General features: G+C 33.9%; 2 protein-coding genes; both read left to right on the top strand.

Moving 5' to 3' along the window:
• Positions 1–288: 288 nt before the first annotated feature.
• Positions 289–2322, top strand: FFUJ_00590 (related to transcription factor TFIIA-L; the record flags this gene model as incomplete). XM_023573124.1 has 3 exons in its annotated part: positions 289–408; positions 1172–2169; positions 2238–2322. The coding sequence occupies 3 exons, from the start codon at positions 289–291 to the stop codon at positions 2320–2322; spliced, it is 1203 nt and encodes a 400-aa protein (XP_023424901.1).
• Positions 2323–4083: 1761 nt separating this feature from the next.
• Positions 4084–4299, top strand: FFUJ_00591 (uncharacterized protein; the record flags this gene model as incomplete). XM_023573123.1 has 2 exons in its annotated part: positions 4084–4128; positions 4189–4299. 2 exons carry the CDS (start codon positions 4084–4086, stop codon positions 4297–4299), a joined length of 156 nt encoding a protein of 51 aa, XP_023424900.1.
• Positions 4300–18697: the final 14398 nt, after the last annotated feature.

Genomic DNA, 18697 nt, shown 5'->3' with positions numbered 1-18697 from the left:
AATTTACATCAAGCGCATTTCTCAAGCACCTCAGCAACAACACCCGCACTACAATATCTCTTCCTCAATAGGCCCTTTTCAGGACTCTTCTGAAGAACAGGTTTGCGCTGCTGATCGCGAGCTGCACCTTGCGTTCGCCAAAGCCAAGGTCATCCGTGTATAGAGAACTGCCATCGGTGGACATCTGCTTGACGACGCCATCTCAGCGACTCATCAACCGAGGATCCAACTCTTCATTCTCAATATCCTAATCAAACCCGCCGACCGGAATACAATCACAACATCATCATGTCGAACCCGGCCGTCGGAAACGTCTACCAGGCCATCATTGACGAGGTTGTCAATAGTTCGCGAGTTGATTTCGAGGAGAGCGGCGTTGAAGAATCAGTGCTAGAAGAGCTGCGACAGGTAAGAGATACACTTTTCGTCGAGTTTCATGTTTTGTCTGCCATTCTCGTTGATTCTCAGGAATCACCAAGGAATGGACGAGAGAAGCCTGTGTCATCAACAAAGACGAGTGTCGATATATTTCCACTCCGCACATTATCATATTCCACGAATATCGCGAGACCAAAGACGGCAGGTTCTTTCAGTTAGCAGAACTCTCTTCCGAATTGGCCTCTGGAGCTGAAGATCGACTCATGGTCGAAGCGGAGCGCATCGCAGGCGGCATGGCGAAGGGGGGCAGAGGGAGTTGGCGGGTTACGGGGAGGGGGAGGGGGCGACACAGCACTATTTGGGTCTTTTAAGCCCATAGCCCCTGCTGCGACTGCCACTTACCTTGTGACTCCTTCCGCCGACACCCGCCGCTTACTGATTGGCTCGCTCGAACTATACTCTCCCCCTCCATCATCTCATATCCACTTGTACACGCCAAATCATCCTATCACCACCACAGCACACCTGTCTTACACTTGCACTGCCGCCTTTTGCCCACTCACCAATTTGGCTGCCTATTCTCTTCCATTTTGCTTATCAAATCCAAACTTACTGTGTTTTGCATATCTCGTCTCTAACTGAGCCTGTTCTTCCACTGCTTCACCAGTGAGCTGAGACATGGGGCTCAAGCACACAGGCGGTTGATGAACTCGTACCATGATTAACCCGATTTTGATTCTTTTGTTCGATGGATACTTGATGCAGGAAATGGCTAACATGGCTTCAAAATCAGGGATGGCAGCAAAAGCTCACCCAGCTTCATGTCGCTCAGTTTCCTTGGGACCCCAAGCCCGACCCCCCCGCACAAGCTCCGCCGCCTGCTGTTCCACCAGCTCAAACTCATGCTCAGGCTCAATTCTCGCCTCAGCTAAGCAACCCAACTGGCCTTTCTTTACCGGGAATGGCCCAACCCCAGGTGCAGAATGGTATCAAGCCTGAAGGCAACAACATCAAGACCGAGCCTCACGTACCTATCAAGCAAGAACCCGGCTTGCAGGGTAACCCGATGGCCTACCAACAGTACAACAACAACACCAACATCAACATGAATGACAACAATGTAGCTGCCAATCGTGCTGCTCAGCAATTGCAGGCTCAGTATGGGCAGCGAGCAGCCAGCTCTATCAACGCCCTTCATCAGCAACAAGGCCACTCTCAACAGAACCAGCAACAACAGCAACAACAACCAGCTCTGCCGCAGCCACATCAGCAGCAACAACCCGGTCTGACCCAGCAACACCAGCAGCAGCAGATGTATCGTCAGCAAATGGCCGCCGCAACTGCCCAACAGCAACAGCAACACCCAGCCAACGGCCAGCCCCACATTCAAAACGGTCAGACTGATGGCACTGGCGATCTGGAAGACTTTGAGGGTGTGCTAATGCAACGAGCTGCTGATGGCAATTTGCATGAACTCGGGCGAGTTGAGATTGACCGTATGCTGCATGAACAAATCCTTGCCAAGGCCAAGAGCATGGAGGGCGGCGGTCTGATGCTTCCTTTGAAAGAGGCAACTCGAACTTCGTCAGCCCCGACATCACGCGTGGTCAAGAGCAAACAACCTGCCACATACGATGGAGGTGATGATGACGACGAAGATGATGAAGACGCCATCAACTCTGACCTTGATGACCCAGAAGAGGACCGAGACGACGATGATGTTGATGATGAGGGGCTTGGCAATATCATGCTGTGCATGTATGACAAGGTTCAGCGTGTCAAGAATAAGTGGTGCGTTCCAGTGTCAACTCCAGCATGAGTTTGAGTAACTTTGTTTCATTTACTAACCGCAACTATAGGAAGTGCACTCTTAAGGATGGAGTTTTGACCGTCAACGGCAAGGAGTATGTCTTCCACAAGGCTACTGGCGAATATGAGTGGTGAACTCAGACAGACCGACTCGCTTGGAAAGCGACGTGGCTTTGGACCTTGCGACCAGATCGGCGGCGTGGTGTTGGGAAACAACATCAAAACAAAGCCAATGGAGGACTAAGCTATTGGGTTGATTGCAACAGCAAGGATTTATGAAGACGGTCACGGGTCATGTGTTTATGCGGTGAAGAAAACTCGAGGTTGCAGATGCCGCAGCGCGGCCAACAGACTGGACCGTATCAGGTTATCTTACGGCAGCTTCTGTTTACGATTGGGGCCAATTGATCCCTGCTTCCAAGTCAATAAGCCAAGTGGTATAGAAATAATAACATGGGTAGCTTATGGAATTCGTGTTGTGTGCACTTGATGAAAGCAGCTTAATTGCTTGTCCTCAACCGTGCCTGCAGAAGTTGAAGCTGAGTGAGTCAATATAATCATCAGATGATACAAGATGTCAGCATAATAAGCTTGGCAAGAGAACGACAGCACAAGCTTCCGCCGTCATCGGCTCAACAAAACGAGTATTTCGAACCGGGCGAAGTAAAAGGTCGAGGTGGAAGGATTCATGTATGTTGGTAGTCAACCTCACCACTTCCAAAACAAGCCGTGTTTTGCTTAGACGTACTTAGAGCGAGTATTGTACAAAACAACCATGTCAAGTGGGTCACGCCTAACCTATGTAGGGCTAGGCTTATGCTGTTGGTCCGTAGCGGTGGGATTGTGCTAAGAGGGCGGGTGGGCAGTGAGGGTGAGAGGTAGGCAAGGCAAGTGAGGTGAGGTGAGAGGGCGGACTCAGTCTAGGGTCGGCCCCGGGGCTGGGACCACAGACAATCTGCAGCTACGAGCCGGCGTGTAGTGGTAGCTTTTAATGGGTGTTCAGGGGGTGCTATGTTGTTGGTTCGGGTTGTCCAATAGGGTTGTATGTTGAAACCTAGCGGGATATCTTTCGTCTGTTCGGCGTCTTCTTGCGTCGGTGTTGAACGAAGGATCGTCTGGTCGGTGCAGACGAGTCTTAGCTCAATAGTATTATGATATAGACTCACAGGCTAAGGGAGGAAAGGAAGCAAAGGACCTCGATCCTAAATGACAAAAAGACTTGGGGGTAATATAGCCTAAGTTTAGGATGACTTTTGCTAAGTTTATTTTGACACCCTACAGTAAGGCTCGCTGTTCTCTTGCCCCCCGAGGACAGGCAACGGCTCATTGTTTTGTGTAGTCTTTGGGGGGTGTTCTGGCGGCATGTTTAGATGCATACTAATATGCCTATTGGTGTGGCACTGAAACTCATATCTGGAGTGATTGCGATTGACATACGGACTATGGGTCCCTATTTACCTCACGAAAAAACGTCTATATATATATGGGCGAAAGGTTTAGGACGTCATAGTGTACCAATATGCTTGGGCTTGACTACCAACGTACAGTAGTAGAAATGCCCTCAGTCACAAAGAACGGAGTAGGCACGGACACAAGTCTCACGACTCCAACCAATTTCACAGACCCCACAGCCTGTCCCGACAGTTTGGAACTGGTCGGGTCTTTACACCAAAACGGCATAGGCGACAGGGATTGCTGGGGGCCTCAATTACCGGGGTGTAAATTAGGTACATGTGTGGTACCGTCATAGCGGAGTTGGGAGTCTCAGCCCAGCCCAAGTGACAGACTCGCTTCTTGTATTACGCTTGTCTCGCATGAATTAACATGGCAATCGAATTTCGGTATCATCAAGCTTTTCGCTTCCTTCAATTGGTGGCCGGTAATGACTTACCAAAAATGCTGACGCTGCTACCTAACAGTCCAGCCATCAGCGACGTTATCGTACATACATACATAGGTGGCCAAGCATGTGCAAGGTAAACTATTGATGAACCCTGCTAGAGAGCTGCAGCCCCAGCCATTCCATCTTGTGAGATTGGTACTTTCTTGATTCTGGGACACCCTCAGGAGACGGAAACTCCAATTTGGTCTTGTGTTTATGCTGAGACATAGATGTTGTGCAGCTGAAGGTGAGATTGGTTTGATAATGTGTTTATATCGACGATCCCGAAAGAACGACGTGAAATACGCATCGTTGTCAGTAACTGTTTTCTTGACTACCTAGAACAATTGGCGTTTACTATCTCATTACACTAGCCATATGCGGGCCAATGTATAGGTACTGTACGTGTAGGTATAGAGGGATCCGACAGGATGGTACAGCCTAGTCTACTGTGGGTTCGTTCGATGGAGGTGTGTCGGTTAAGTTTCGTCTCGTATCAAACTCTCTCGTTGCCAGGGTCTAGCACCTATTAACGGGTTAACCAAACTCACAGATACCTCTGGATATCTCCACTCGTTCGTCCACTTCCCTGGACCTCTCCGGCTACTGAAGCGGTGAGGAGCGGGAAGTATGAAATAGCCCATTTGCGTTGATGACCTAGGCCGGGTCAAGCCCAAAGTCGACTTGTCGCAAGTCCCAGTAGATGTATTTGCTGATTTGGTTCGAGTCTAAAGCTGGGCAGTAACATTACCGCGCGAATCGCGCCAGTAGTCATGGCACGTGCGGTATGAACATCTGAGTCTGGCACAACAGATCATGGTGCGCCGCCCCCATTGAAGTGATTAGTGCAAGCTTTGCAGTAGTCATCTTGATGATACGTGATTAGCAGCCATACTGATATGTAGCTAACTATAGGGCAACGAGCAGTTCGTTTCCCGGAATTGCCTCGGTTAAGATGCAGTCTCTCAGTGAGCTGATGAGCTGAGAGTGGATTCCTCACAATCAACAGGGTGGTAATAAGATGACGGCGGTGATTCTTGACTATATCTTGGAGAGTTCAGAATCGAGTACAAACCTCATCTCTTGCTGCTATACCATGCTCTGAAGCCCGTTGCAGCATGCCATACAGCATTGAAATGACGATGAAGAAGTACGGTGCAATAGACTTAAAAAGCCCACTGCTAGATCTGGCTTTTGTTGCGGGCTCTGTGGGATCTGCATCGAAGGTATCTCGGACCCAATCCTTTGGTAATTTGGGTTAGCGCGGAGGGTTGCAAGGTTCAGGGATATGTAACTCAACAACCCTCATCTTGCTCCCTTGGACCTTGGACCTTGCATGATGGAGTACATCACGAGAGAAGCGTCATTATCTCTGATTGGTGCTATCCGAAGAAACATTGTGAGGCAGTCTGCCAGTCGGGAACAAACCTGACCAGACATTAGTCGATTTCGGGGAATGCACTCATCAATTGGCCGAAGCTACCTGCTGCATTGATGGTCGAGGGAACCGTGTTTGATAAGATGCCCAGAATAGTTGCATCCGAGATGTGCCTGCCCCAGAGAAGCGAATGTCTTGGGGGTTCTCCCACTAGACATTGATCGATATGTACTTCTTGGGGAAACTGTTTTCTAAGAATCTTATAAGAAGACAAGAAGACAGAGTAAGACTGCAAGTGCCCTTGTCCACTTGAGTTAGTCCAACATCTGAACCGATGAAATATGGTGACAAAGAAGTTGTTTTCTTGGCAAGGCCGTGCATGGTATATGTCACGCCTCGACCGATCACATGGTATGAACATGATAAGCGCAGACTATTTTTTCGTATAATGACACTGATTTGGGTGATTGATCATATGTTGGTATGCAATAGTCCAAGCTGCGGTGACCCGACTCGCTGAACTGGAGATCTTCATGTCAGCTTCACAATAATACGTTACCAAGAAGAAATAAGCGGTAAAATTCTGCATCCATGATCAAGGCTTGAGGAACTGATATGGCTATCGAAATGTCGGGTCAACCAGGACCTTCCAGATTTCCTGTGTTGGATGATGAAGCATTGGCCCTGCACGCTGCTTGCTTAGCGCGATGCACCAATATCAGAGCAATCTTGGTATATAGGGCCTTCAGCCCAGTCCATCTAATATGTTGAGGATAACGAGTCTGGTCTGAGACTTCCTGAAAATAGGTCTACGGGGAGACAGCAATCGGGTTGAGCATACAAGCTTAGACATGAATTCGTATGTAAATATGGCGACGACCCATCCATTTGTGAGAGACATTGGATCAGATGGTGAGTATCAGATTGGTGGGGAAGAGAACTAATTGGATCATCGGTATCCACCGAAGTAAATGGCACGCATTTATATACCCGATCAGGAGCTTCATCGAAGCAAGCAATTCATCGGTGAGAAGCGAGCAACAAGATGATGGAGAAAGGAGACCGAAACGGGACGAAACAAAAACCAAGGGCGGGCCTTGGAGCCAAACAGCACCTGAGTTCAGCGCCAATACCAAGACGGAGCCTTGGACGGCAGGGGTTCTGTGCACTAGTTTCCGTAGCATGTCCCTAGCGTAAGCCACATCCCCTGACAGTTTTGGCGCATTTCAGTGGTACGGTGCTTGATTCAGGGCTTGAGCCTCGACAGTCTGTGATGGCGTAGGGAGAAGCGGGCGGGCACTAGGGAACTCGCCCACGACATCGGGTTGGTGTGTTTGACCATGACAAGGCTGTCGTCAGCGAGAAGAGAACTGGGACAGGTTTTTCTTTTTTCTTTTTTTTTAACGGAGTACAGAGGTCCCTGCCAAAAGTTTTATCTTAACCCCCAGCTCATATAATAAGGGACCCTAATAAAGTCAGAAAAAGCAAAAATGGCAGTATAAGACTTCCTAACCTATAAACCTTCTATAACCCCTCTATAAGCTATTAACTAATTTTCTAAAGTTTCTAATAATCTAGTAGGTCCTTAAATTATAGCCCTAATGATACCAAATCACCCTTGGTCACAAGGTGATGGTATTTAAAGAGGTATGCAGGTTTATTTAAAGGTGGGCTGTAGTGTTATTAAGATAATACTAAGGCCTAGATTAATTATTATCCTACTAGTTAGGATTTTTATGCATTATATAGCTAGCCTTAAAAGGACCTTTTTAGCTATTTTTAGCTTTATTAAATAACTCTAAATAATATAATTCTATAATTAATTAATCTATTTAAGTAAGCTTTACTAGAATTTACTTCTTTTAACTGCTTTTTTGCAGTAGTTTATTATTAAACTGCTCTAAATGCTTCTTATAGAATAACTCTATTAGTTCTTTATTTATATTAGCAGTCTTTACCTACTAATTATATTTAAGACCTTAGCCTTTCTATTATATAAGAAATCCTTTAAAGGGTATAGTATTTCTTTCTTATCTTTACACCTTCTATTTAATAATAAAGTTAATTTTATAGTAATTTTTATTAACTAGTTTACCCTCTATAAGACTAGGTTACTTATTAATATAGTTATTAGTATAAGTAAGAATAAAATATTTAATAGAGATTACTAAATATATCTTTTACTGCTTTAAAATTTCTAGTTTATAGGCTAAGTTATTAATAACTTATTTAATAAGAAAAGGACCTATTCTATGCTAGAATTACTTCTTAAAAGGTTTACTAAAAAGATAATATCTATTATAAAGTTATAGATATACCTAATCTCCCTATTTTAAGGTAATAAGGCAATACTTATTATTATATTAATACTTTCCTTTTATTATTATAAAATCTATTACTAGTTATACTTTCTTATAAGTAATTTCTTAAAGATAAGGAAGATCTGCAATATCCTCTATAGGCATTACTATATTAAGAGCGCTTATAGGTTTAAAGCTATAAATAAATTTATATATACTTATTCTAGTTTCTATATTATAAGCTCTATTAAGATTTTATTAAAGTGCCAGAAGAATATAAGACTAGTTAGAGAGAGGATACTTAATATAATAAAAGTGTAGTGCAATTTTTACTATCTGGTTTCTCTATTTAAATAAACTATCTGCTTTAGGATAATATACAGTAATTATTATAAGCTTGCAGCTAAATACCTTTTATAGCTTTTATTAAAATATAAAAGTAAACTTCTTATTATAATTAAAGATAATTACTTTAGGGATGCTTTAGTTAGTAAGAAGTAGCTATCTTAATAATATAATTGCCTAATCTTTAGCAGTATATATAAAGTATCTAGATATAAGAAAATATTATTTACTTACTATATAAGTGACTATTATAAGCTAATTATAGAGATTAAATCCTAAGATAGTTTATAGACTTTTAGTAAAAAGGACTAATAGAAAATTAGTAATAAAGTTAATTATAATTATATATATTAGTATAATAAAAGGATAAATTAGTATATAGTTACCAATTCTTTACTAATAATCTATCTATTCTAAATAATATATCTTACATTTATAAATATACTTATAAATTCTTATAGTTAGGTTATAGATTAATAATCTTAATAGTTCTCTTATTATTCTCTCTATACTAAAGTGATATTAATTATTATATATTATCTTTAGGATTTTATTAATTATAGTATATAGAATATAGAGTTAAAGATATCTATTAATTTACTTATAATATAGTAATTTATCTTTTAGAGTAAAAGGCATGCTATACTTTAAAGTAAAAATAGCATCCTTGCCGTTTAGTTAATTAGTATTAACTGGCTTATTATCTGCTTTAAGAATTATCTTAAGAATAGGCAGATATTTAATATTATTAATATATCCTTAAATAAATTTATCTTTTATCTCTTAAGATATTAGCAATTCTATGCCTATATATATATCATTAAGTGCAATATAGTTAAGGTAAAGTCTCTTAATATTCTTATTAGTCTCTAGAGCTTTAAAATAACTAAAAGTATTAAAAATAAAGTTCTTTTTTCTAAAAATATAAAAGATATATAGATTATATTCTAAGAGGTAGATAGAAGCATTAACGAGATATTAATTAGCTCTATTAATACTAATTATATTAAGAGTTATTTTCTTTATAATTTACTTTATTACTAAATAATTTATAAAGACTGTAAGTAATCTCTCTAATAATTTAATATATACCTTAAGTCGCTTTATTACTTAAATAAGCGCTACTATCTCTAGCTCTATAGGTCTATATTAAGTCTTAGCCTTAAATAGAGTTTAGCTAATAAAACAAATAGGTATAACTATATTAAATAGGATCTATATTCTCTTTTTCTAAATATATCTATCTTTAATATAGTAAAGAACGGCTTTAAATCCTCTCTAAATGCTAGTATCTAATTAAAGAAAAAGATACTTCTTAAAATTAAAATAAACTAATCCTTAACTAAATACAATCTACTTCTAAATTATCTAAAAGGTAATCTTCTTTACTAGAGTAAGATTATAGTATATATTCTTAATATATAACTTTCTTTTGCCTCTATTTCTATTAATAATTTTATTAGTTTTTCTTCTTTCTGCTAATAATATAACCTTACGCTTCTATAAAGGCTCTATAATCTTAGCATAATAGGAAATAAGATATTAAATATATTTAGTAGCCCTAATATACTACTTAAAAGCAGTAAGTTGCTATAAAAACTTCAGTTTAGTAAAGGCTATAACTCTTTTTGCTATTATAGAGAGATTAAAGGCATTAATATAAAATTCTAATACTTAAGCGCTTAGATAACCAATCTAGCTCTTTATTAAAAAGATAGATAAGTTCTTTAAGATAAACAGTCTAAATAAAGTATCTATATATTAAGTATATTTAATAGCAAACTTTAAGAAGATTATAATATTATTAATAAAGGCATAATAGAAACTTTAATATAGATATAAAAGCCTATCTATATAGTGTTAAGTATATACTGGCAAATTATAAAAGCCTATTAAAGTAATAGTAGACCTTTTTAAGCCTTTATAACTTATAATTATAAATCTATCTTAATGCTTTAGTGCTACCCTAAATTAAAAAAAGAATAATAAGGTATTAATTATTAAAATATATATTATTTCTCTTAATACAGTAATAATATCTTCTTATCTTAGTAATAGATAGCTATTAGGAATTATTACTTTATTTAGTACTTTTAAATTAACTATAGCTTTCCCTTTAGGTTTACTGTTAATAATTCTCTAGATAATAAATATAAAAGCAGTAAAGGGTATAGGCTTTATAACCTATTCTATCTGCTTCTAATTATAAAGTCTATTAAAGATTTAATTAATAAGATTATAATCCTTAAGTCTATAGGTATAAGGTCTTTAAGAGACTCTTTATTTATACCAGTTATCTATAAGAGATATAGTTATTAGCTTATCTTTAGGTATATAAATAAGTCTTAAGTTAATCTATAAAGTAGTATATTTAATATAGAGGTCTTAAGCTTATTATATAAAGCTAGATCTATTATTATAGATATAAATTCTATCTTAAGTTATAATCTCAGAAAGATTAAGTTACTTCTATATATATACTTAATATAGGATATAAGGTATTATTAGCACTAATTTTAAAACTGTTACCTCTAGCTCCTTAATAAGAGAGAGAGCTAAGCTAGTTACTATTAAGGCAGCTAGTTAGTTATTAAGAAGTTTTGTGACTTTTAATAGCAGTTACTTTTTCTTATTTTTCTTCTGTTATTTATATAGCAATTTTGCTTTCTTAATATCTTTAAGGATAGCGCTTCTTATATCTTATATTATATTTATAGTAATATACTTATTATCTATTCTAGAAATAAAGACTTAAGGAGTATTTATAGCCTAAGGGATAATCTCTTTAATTACTATAGTGCTGATTTTTAATATAAGATTAATCTCTAATAAGATTTTAATATTTATAATATTTATAGCACCCCTTAATATCCCTATAATTACTATACTGGCTGTTATTAATAGGGTAAAGGCAGTAGCCTTTTATATACTAGAAAAGTATATTTTATCTTCTTTATATTTCTTAATATTTCTTAGCTTCTGTTTTCTTTAAAAGGTAATATCTTTATTAGAATTATTAATAATTACTATACTAGGAGCTATATTTAAGCTAATAAGTGCATTAGAGGCTTTTATAATATAGCTATTAAATATAAATATTCTTCTCTTAAGGACTTCCTTTTATAATGCCAGGATAAGATATATCTGTCTGGCAGGTACTGTTATTAGTTATACTATAATAATATAATAGCTAACTTAATAAGAGAGCTAAAAGATAGTAAATAGAATATAGAAGTCTTTAAGACTTATATAGTAAAGATATCTATCTATTATTATAATATTAATACTATAAGAAGCTATCTATCTATTTCTAAATAATACTTTTAAAGAGGATAATAGTATTCTATCTTAAACCTAGGTACTATAAGTATATTCTATAAGTCTAGTATTTATGCTATTTTTATTAAGACTATTAATATAAAAGGTAAAGGTTATCTATTTAGTATAAGGCTTTCTAACTTTATTATTAACTCTTTAGATAAAGATAGGTATCTTTTATTTAATAGTATAATCTAAAATCTAAAGCTATTTTCTAGAGATAATAGATTTCTTATAACCTATATCAGTATAGATAGAAACTGTCTCTCCTTCTAGAGAGCTTATTATATTAAATTTAAGATATATATAATTGCTATTAATTTTACAGACCTATAGTTAATAATAAATATATACTGACGTTTTATTTATAAATATAACTATTATCTTATTAACTTAAAGAGCGTTTCTAGATTTAGATACTATTATTATTTAAGATATATAACCAGTCTTAAGATATTAATAAAGCCTATTTTAAGATAGGAAATCCTAGTAATAATAATTATACCATTTAGACTTAGCAGGTGCCTGCTCTCTAGCCAGCTAAGCTAGTTTAATATAGGTTCTAGTAAGGCTATATTCCTAAAGAATGGCTTAGGATAGGAAGGATTGCTAATAGGTACTGCAAAATAGCTCCTTCTAACTATTAAGATAAGATATATTTCTAGTTATATAAGTCAGATATACCTCTTTAGAGGATATAAATTGCAATAAGTAAATACTCTTACTATTGCTATTAGTATTAACTTTATCTGGCTTAAGTTTATCTTCTTCTTCTATAATAGAATATTTTTATTTTTAATAGACCTTTTTTTCCTCCTTAATATCCTTATATATATAGTTATTATCTTGCAAATAAGTATATTAATTATAATTGCTATTATAATAGCACTTACTATATTTATTATTACTCTTTCTAGTATCTATATATAACTATAATAATCTATTACTTTAGTATTAGTTATCTTATTTTAATTAATTATAGTTATTATATTATTATAAGCTAGAGGACTTATTATAAAAGCATTAATTAGATTAACTTCCTTTATTATAGCTTAAGGAATAGCTAGATTTATATTATTAATTATTTCTATCCTCTTAATTATTAAAGCAATAGAATTATTTAATTATAGTTTAGCGCTATTTATACTATCTAATAAAGCTTATTAATAATATATTTTTACTAAAATATATAAGAAATCATTAAATCTTAATATTAATTTTATTAAATAGTATTATAATAATAGTGCTATTTTATATATGTTTAATTTACTTAGTAAGACTGGCCTTTTACTAAGCCTATTAGGCAAGTATAATCCTATATATAGTAACCTTAGGAGTATAGCATAAGAAGTAAAGTTTATTTAAAATATCTATATTTAAATACTTAAACCGCTTAGTAAGCTTATAACTAAATTTAATAATAAAAAGGTTAAGAAGTTAGTTATAACTAGAACTATCTAACTTAAATATAAGCCAAGCACTTACTTTACTAAATAGTATCTTAATATAGTAATTTATAAGACTGTATTTACTAAATTACTTAAATACTAAAAGGTACTGTGACGGTTACGATGAGCATTCCAGGGTAAGAGGTCTAGCCTCGTTAGTAGGGTCAGAAGGCTGTCTGTGGTGACAGACATAAAGGGATGGATTCCCCTCGATATCTTAGTTTCAGTATACCTTTTTCAGACTGAATTTTACACTTTTTGTCCTTATATTTAATATTATTAAACTGATCACTTAATTACCTATCTAATGACAAAGACCCTATCTCAATTAAACCTTTATAGCTATATGCACTTAGTTTATAATTAAGGCTATTAGAAATTATCGTCTTCTTGCAGTCTTTTCCTTATTATTGCTCTTTACCTTTAAATTGGTCCCTAAAACCTAGAAAATCCTCTTTATTAACAGTTACTACCTAAAGGGATTTTAAAACTAATTAATTAGACAGAAAGGAAGGCACTTTTATACTGCTAAAAGTTATAGATATATTAAAGAAAGAAGGCATTAAAATAAAAAGATATAAGGCAAAAGGCTATAATAATAATAATAATAAAACGATAACTTATTTATAAAAGCTATAGATAGCAATAGATCCCTTAGTTTTTAAGCTAAAAGTAATAATACTAAATATCTTATAAGTATAAAGGGCAATACTGTAATTATAGAACCGAGATTATTTTATATTTTTATTTTATAAGATAAGGATTTTGCGTTTTAATAAATAGAAGGGAATGGCCTTAACCTAATAGCACTGCAATATAGCTATAGTATCCTTAAGGGATGCCTACCTTAGGAATAAAGTTTTTTAGGGTCCTTATATTAAGACTAAAACCTAAAGAGCTATCTCCCTTAAGGAGGCTAAGACTAGTAATACCCTAGAATTCCAGTAAGATACCCCTTAGAATTATTTAATTAGAAGGTCTTTAAGAGCAGCACTATAAGATATTTTTATATTAGTAGTATTCTAGATCCTTATAAAAGACCTGGCCATTATAATAACAATTAGGATAATAGTTTTATAGAGGATAGATAAAAGGGATACCCCTTTAACCCCTTATAGAAAGGAGGCACCTATAGAAAACTCATAAAGACATTCTAAACTAATTAATTAATTAATACTTACTATAATAAGCTTATTTAATACTGCTTTAACCTTTAAGGATATAGGAACTTAATCTATAGAGCCTATAACTTTACTGACTTAAGCCGGCGGCATAATTATAGCCTTTACTATAACTAATAACTAATTCCATACCTTTATTAGAGCACTTTATAAGTAGCGTAAAGGGTATACTGTTATTAACTAAGTTTCCCTATATAAGGAGACCTTCTTTAGGGAGAATATTATAGAATACCTCTATTACTTTAAGTATTATATAGATAACGCTAATATCCTACTAAAGAAATGCATTATAATCCTTAAGACCCTTACTATAAAGTCTTTTATAGGTAATATCTATTATACCTATAAAGGATATACTTAAGAGGAAGCTAAAAAGAACCTAAAGGAGATCTTTATAGCTAAAGATAATACAGCTATAAGTAGCCCTAAAGCTAGGCTTAAAAAACTTAATTAAAAATGGCTCCTTAATAACTACCCTTAAATAATTAGATAGTTAACCTACTACCAGTTTAAGTTTAAGAAACTTAAAAAGGAATACAAATTAATAACCATTTAGTCTAAGAATATCTTTAATGCAATTTACTAGGATATTCTAAATAAAGTCTCTCTATAGTATAAGAAAGGGTAGGATAATATATAAAATATACCTTATAGCTAACTTACCTAAATAATTAAATTAATTATTAGTAATAAGATTACTAAAGCCAAGAATTATTAATACCTTAAAGAAGATAAGAAAGATAGGCTTTAAGATTAGGCTTAAGAAATCCTAAAGCTAAAGGTAGCAGTAAAAGCACCTGCCAAGACAATCCTAAAGAAAGACTAAAAGTCTATAGCAGATACCTTAATAGACGAGTTAATTGCCTTATTTAAGGAGATATAAGTTAACTTAGCTAAAGAGGCAAAGAATAAAATCGAGAAGATATTTAAAATGCTTTAAGTATAGATAGATAAAAGGCTTATAAACCAGATAATAAGCTAGCCTCAATATATAACTATCTAAATACACTTAATAGCCATAGACCTAACTGATTAGATAGAAGAAGAATTTAATATATATATTAATGCAAACTATATTAACTAAGGCTAATAGTATTTATATTAATATTATACTAAGAAAGGCCACTTCCTAAAAGGGTGCTATAATCTAGAGTTTAATAGAAAGAACAGTATAGCTAATTATAATACATTAAGTGATATAGCTTAGGTAGGTTATTACAAAAAGCCAGTTTTAAGCTACCTAATTTATAAGGCAAAAGCCGATTTTAGCGTTAGAAAACTAATTTATATCTAGATCCTGCGCTTTCTTAAGTCCTTCTTCTATAGAAATGCCAAGCATATAACTGCATATAATAATATAAAAATCAGTTAGAATATAAAAGGAAAGGTCTTAAATACTATCTAGGAATACCTAAATAAGAAGCCTAATCTTAATTCCTATAAACTTCTATATGCCTACCCTGGCAGTAATACCTGCTTGCCAGCAGATATTATAAATAGAATATATAATAACACTTAGCCTTAAGATATTAAATTAACCTAGACGAATTTTATTATATTTAATAAACACCTAGGTATAATATTAAATAATTAGGAGCCTAGGCCCTTTAAGATTTAAATTTCTAATGTTAGTATAAATATAAATGCTAGGAAGTAAGTTTATATTAAAGATAAAAAGGAGGTTTAGGCTATAGAAATCCTAAAAAGGCAAACTATAGAGAAGGATTTAAGAAGTTCTAGTCTTTCTAGGCAAGGAAAGGGACCTAAGAGATTAGATAATCCTAAGGCTTATTAAGACTAAATTTGTATCTAAATAAAGGCAGATATCTATTTTAAGAAGATCAGACTGACTATCTTTAATATAATAGTGCTTAACCTATAGCTAGGCAAAAAGATTACTAAAGGAATAGAGGATATAGTAAATAGTATTACTAAGGTCTTATACCAGATAGTTAAAGATATAAGAACTAATTAAAACACTTCTTAAATTACCTTAACCTTTATAAATGCAATTTAGTTTATAAATTAAGACTATAAGAAGAACTACTAGGACTTAATAGAAGAAATATTAAAAATTGGCATTAATATTAACGCTATTTACTTTAAGACTGGCAGTAGAGATGCAATTAATTAGTTAAATAGGTATATTTAAAGTAATAAAGAATAAAAGTTAATAAAAGGGGAGTATATAGTTATTAAGAATAAAGGCACCTCCTATAAAACTCGGTAAATAGTCTAAACTATTAACCTAGGTATAATACTGCAGCTAACTGATAATAAGGAATTAAGGGATCTAATAGTAAATAACCTTAACTTAGACCTCTACCTTTAGAATGGCGATAGGTTAATAGTATAGAGGCAGGAGCTGCCTAGGATTATAGTTAGGCTTAATAACCTAAATAGTTATATTATAGAAGCTATAGTTAACACTAGGTCTAAAGGGAATATTATCTTTAAGAAAGTTATAAAGGACTGTAAGCTAAAGATAATTAATATTAAAGCTATAATAATATCCTATATAGGCAATAAGCTTAAGATAATAGGCTAAGTAGAGGCTAAGATATATTTAGTAAATACCTAAATCTTTTAGCGGTTTTTTATTACTTTAATTAAAGTAATAATACCTTTTATTTTAGGAATGCCTTTTATAAGATTAATATAGATAATATTTAATTATTTACTATAAGATAGATTAATGCTATTAATCTATTAGCTAGGCAATATAAAGTTTATTACTTCTATAGCAGGATTAGTTAAATAAGAGCCAGTATAGACTGGAACCAAAAGATCAGTCAGTTTAAAATAAATATTAACTCTATTACCGAGCCAGAAGTTAAGGATATACTAGGCTTGGAAGAGGATAATATCCTATTGTTAGTTAGGGCAATAAGCCATAAGTCTGCAGATAAGGTTATTAAGTTAATTGCTAGAGAAGAGATAAAGTAATATAAAGAGGTTTTTAAAGCTACTTCTAATAAGATTAGGCAGTATATAAATAGAGCTATTAAGAAAAAGAAGGAAGAAAAATAGGGTATAAGTAAGGATAGGAAGGTAGCTAATATTAAAGTCAATATAATATATAAATAAAAGGGGGTAAAGATCTATCTTATAGATAATATACCTTTAGATAGTTCTGTCTTAAATAGTAACCCTTTCTAGAAAGAAAAGAAGTAGGCTAAGATTAAGGATATACTAAATATAGCAGTAAAGTATATTAAGTGGATTACCTTTAAGTTCTTTAAGATTAAGTGAGGTTACTGGCTAAAGGGAGAAAGGCTTTTAGCACTAAAGGATTAAATAAGTAGTATACTAATAGATATAGAACTAGATATATTCCTTAAGGTAATATATAATTAGGAGGCAGCCTTAATATAGGATTTCTTAAAGTGCAGGCAGCTAGATCTAATTATTACTTCTCTATAAGTCTTAAAGGTAATTCTATATAAAGTATAGTAAGTAAGAGATATCTTAATACCTAAAGATTATAAGGTAGCAGTTATTAGGCTATTAAAGGAGCGATTTATGCATAAAGTATTAGAGGAATCCTATAGTGCCTATTAAAATGCTTAGTTTCTAGTTACTAAAAAGGATAGTAATTTCTGCCTAATTAATTCTGTAACTTTAATAAATAAGGTAACTATAAGGGATAGCTTATTGCCGCCATATATAGATAAGTTCTTAGTAGATTTTACTATATATAAGATTATTTTACTATTAGATTTCTTTTTAGGATATAATTAGTTCTCTCTTAATAAGAAGAGCTAGGATATAACTACATTTAATATACTAATAGGGCTATTAAGGATATATAGTTTGCCCTAAGGAGTGATAAACTTAATAGCCTAGTTTATAAGAAATATTATCTATATCTTTAGAGACCTTATCCTAAAGGTCTATAAAGCTTTCCTTAATAATATCTGCATTAGGAGGCTAATTACTACCTATAATGAAGAATAAGTTGCCTTAAGTATAAGGAGGTATATCCTTAAATACCTAATTAATATTAATAAGGTTCTCTTTAATATTAAGCTATTAAGATATACTATTACAGGAGGAAAGTCCTAGTTCTACTAAAAAATAATAATTATAGTAGGATATCTCTGCAGTATATATAAAAGGGCACCTAATAACGCTAAGGTAATTAAGATTATAAAATAGAAGAAATGTATTAATATAAGGAAGGTATAGTTATTCTTAGGGATTACTAAATACTATAGGTAATAGATCTATTACTTTACCTGGATTATTAAACCCCTTATTAAGCTGCTCTAAAAGGATATTAAGTTTTTATAGGGCCAGCTAGAGTAAGAGGCAATAGATATTCTAAAGGAGAAAATCACTTAACTACCTTTACTAATTACCCTTAATTATACTAAAGAGGCAAGAGAGGTAATCCTTATAGTTAATGCAAGCTTAACTGGTTAAGGCGCTGTACTGATATAAGTTATTAAAGGGAAATGCTATCTAGTGCAATTTAAGTTAGGGTTATAGAATAAGGCTAAGTCTATATATAATGCAATAAAGAGGGAGTATTAAGCGGCATTATATATATTTTAAAGGTTAAGAGGGATAATATATGGCATTAAGTTTACCCTTAAGACTGATATATAAGTATTAATATATTAATTAAATAGGAAAGTAAATAATATACCTAGGTT

The sequence above is a fragment of the Fusarium fujikuroi genome, chromosome FFUJ_chr01, assembly GCF_900079805.1.
Source record: "Fusarium fujikuroi IMI 58289 draft genome, chromosome FFUJ_chr01".
Classification (NCBI taxonomy): domain Eukaryota; kingdom Fungi; phylum Ascomycota; class Sordariomycetes; order Hypocreales; family Nectriaceae; genus Fusarium; species Fusarium fujikuroi.
The sequence above is the reverse complement of the archived record's forward strand: the minus strand, read 5'-3'. Positions and strand labels throughout refer to the sequence as shown.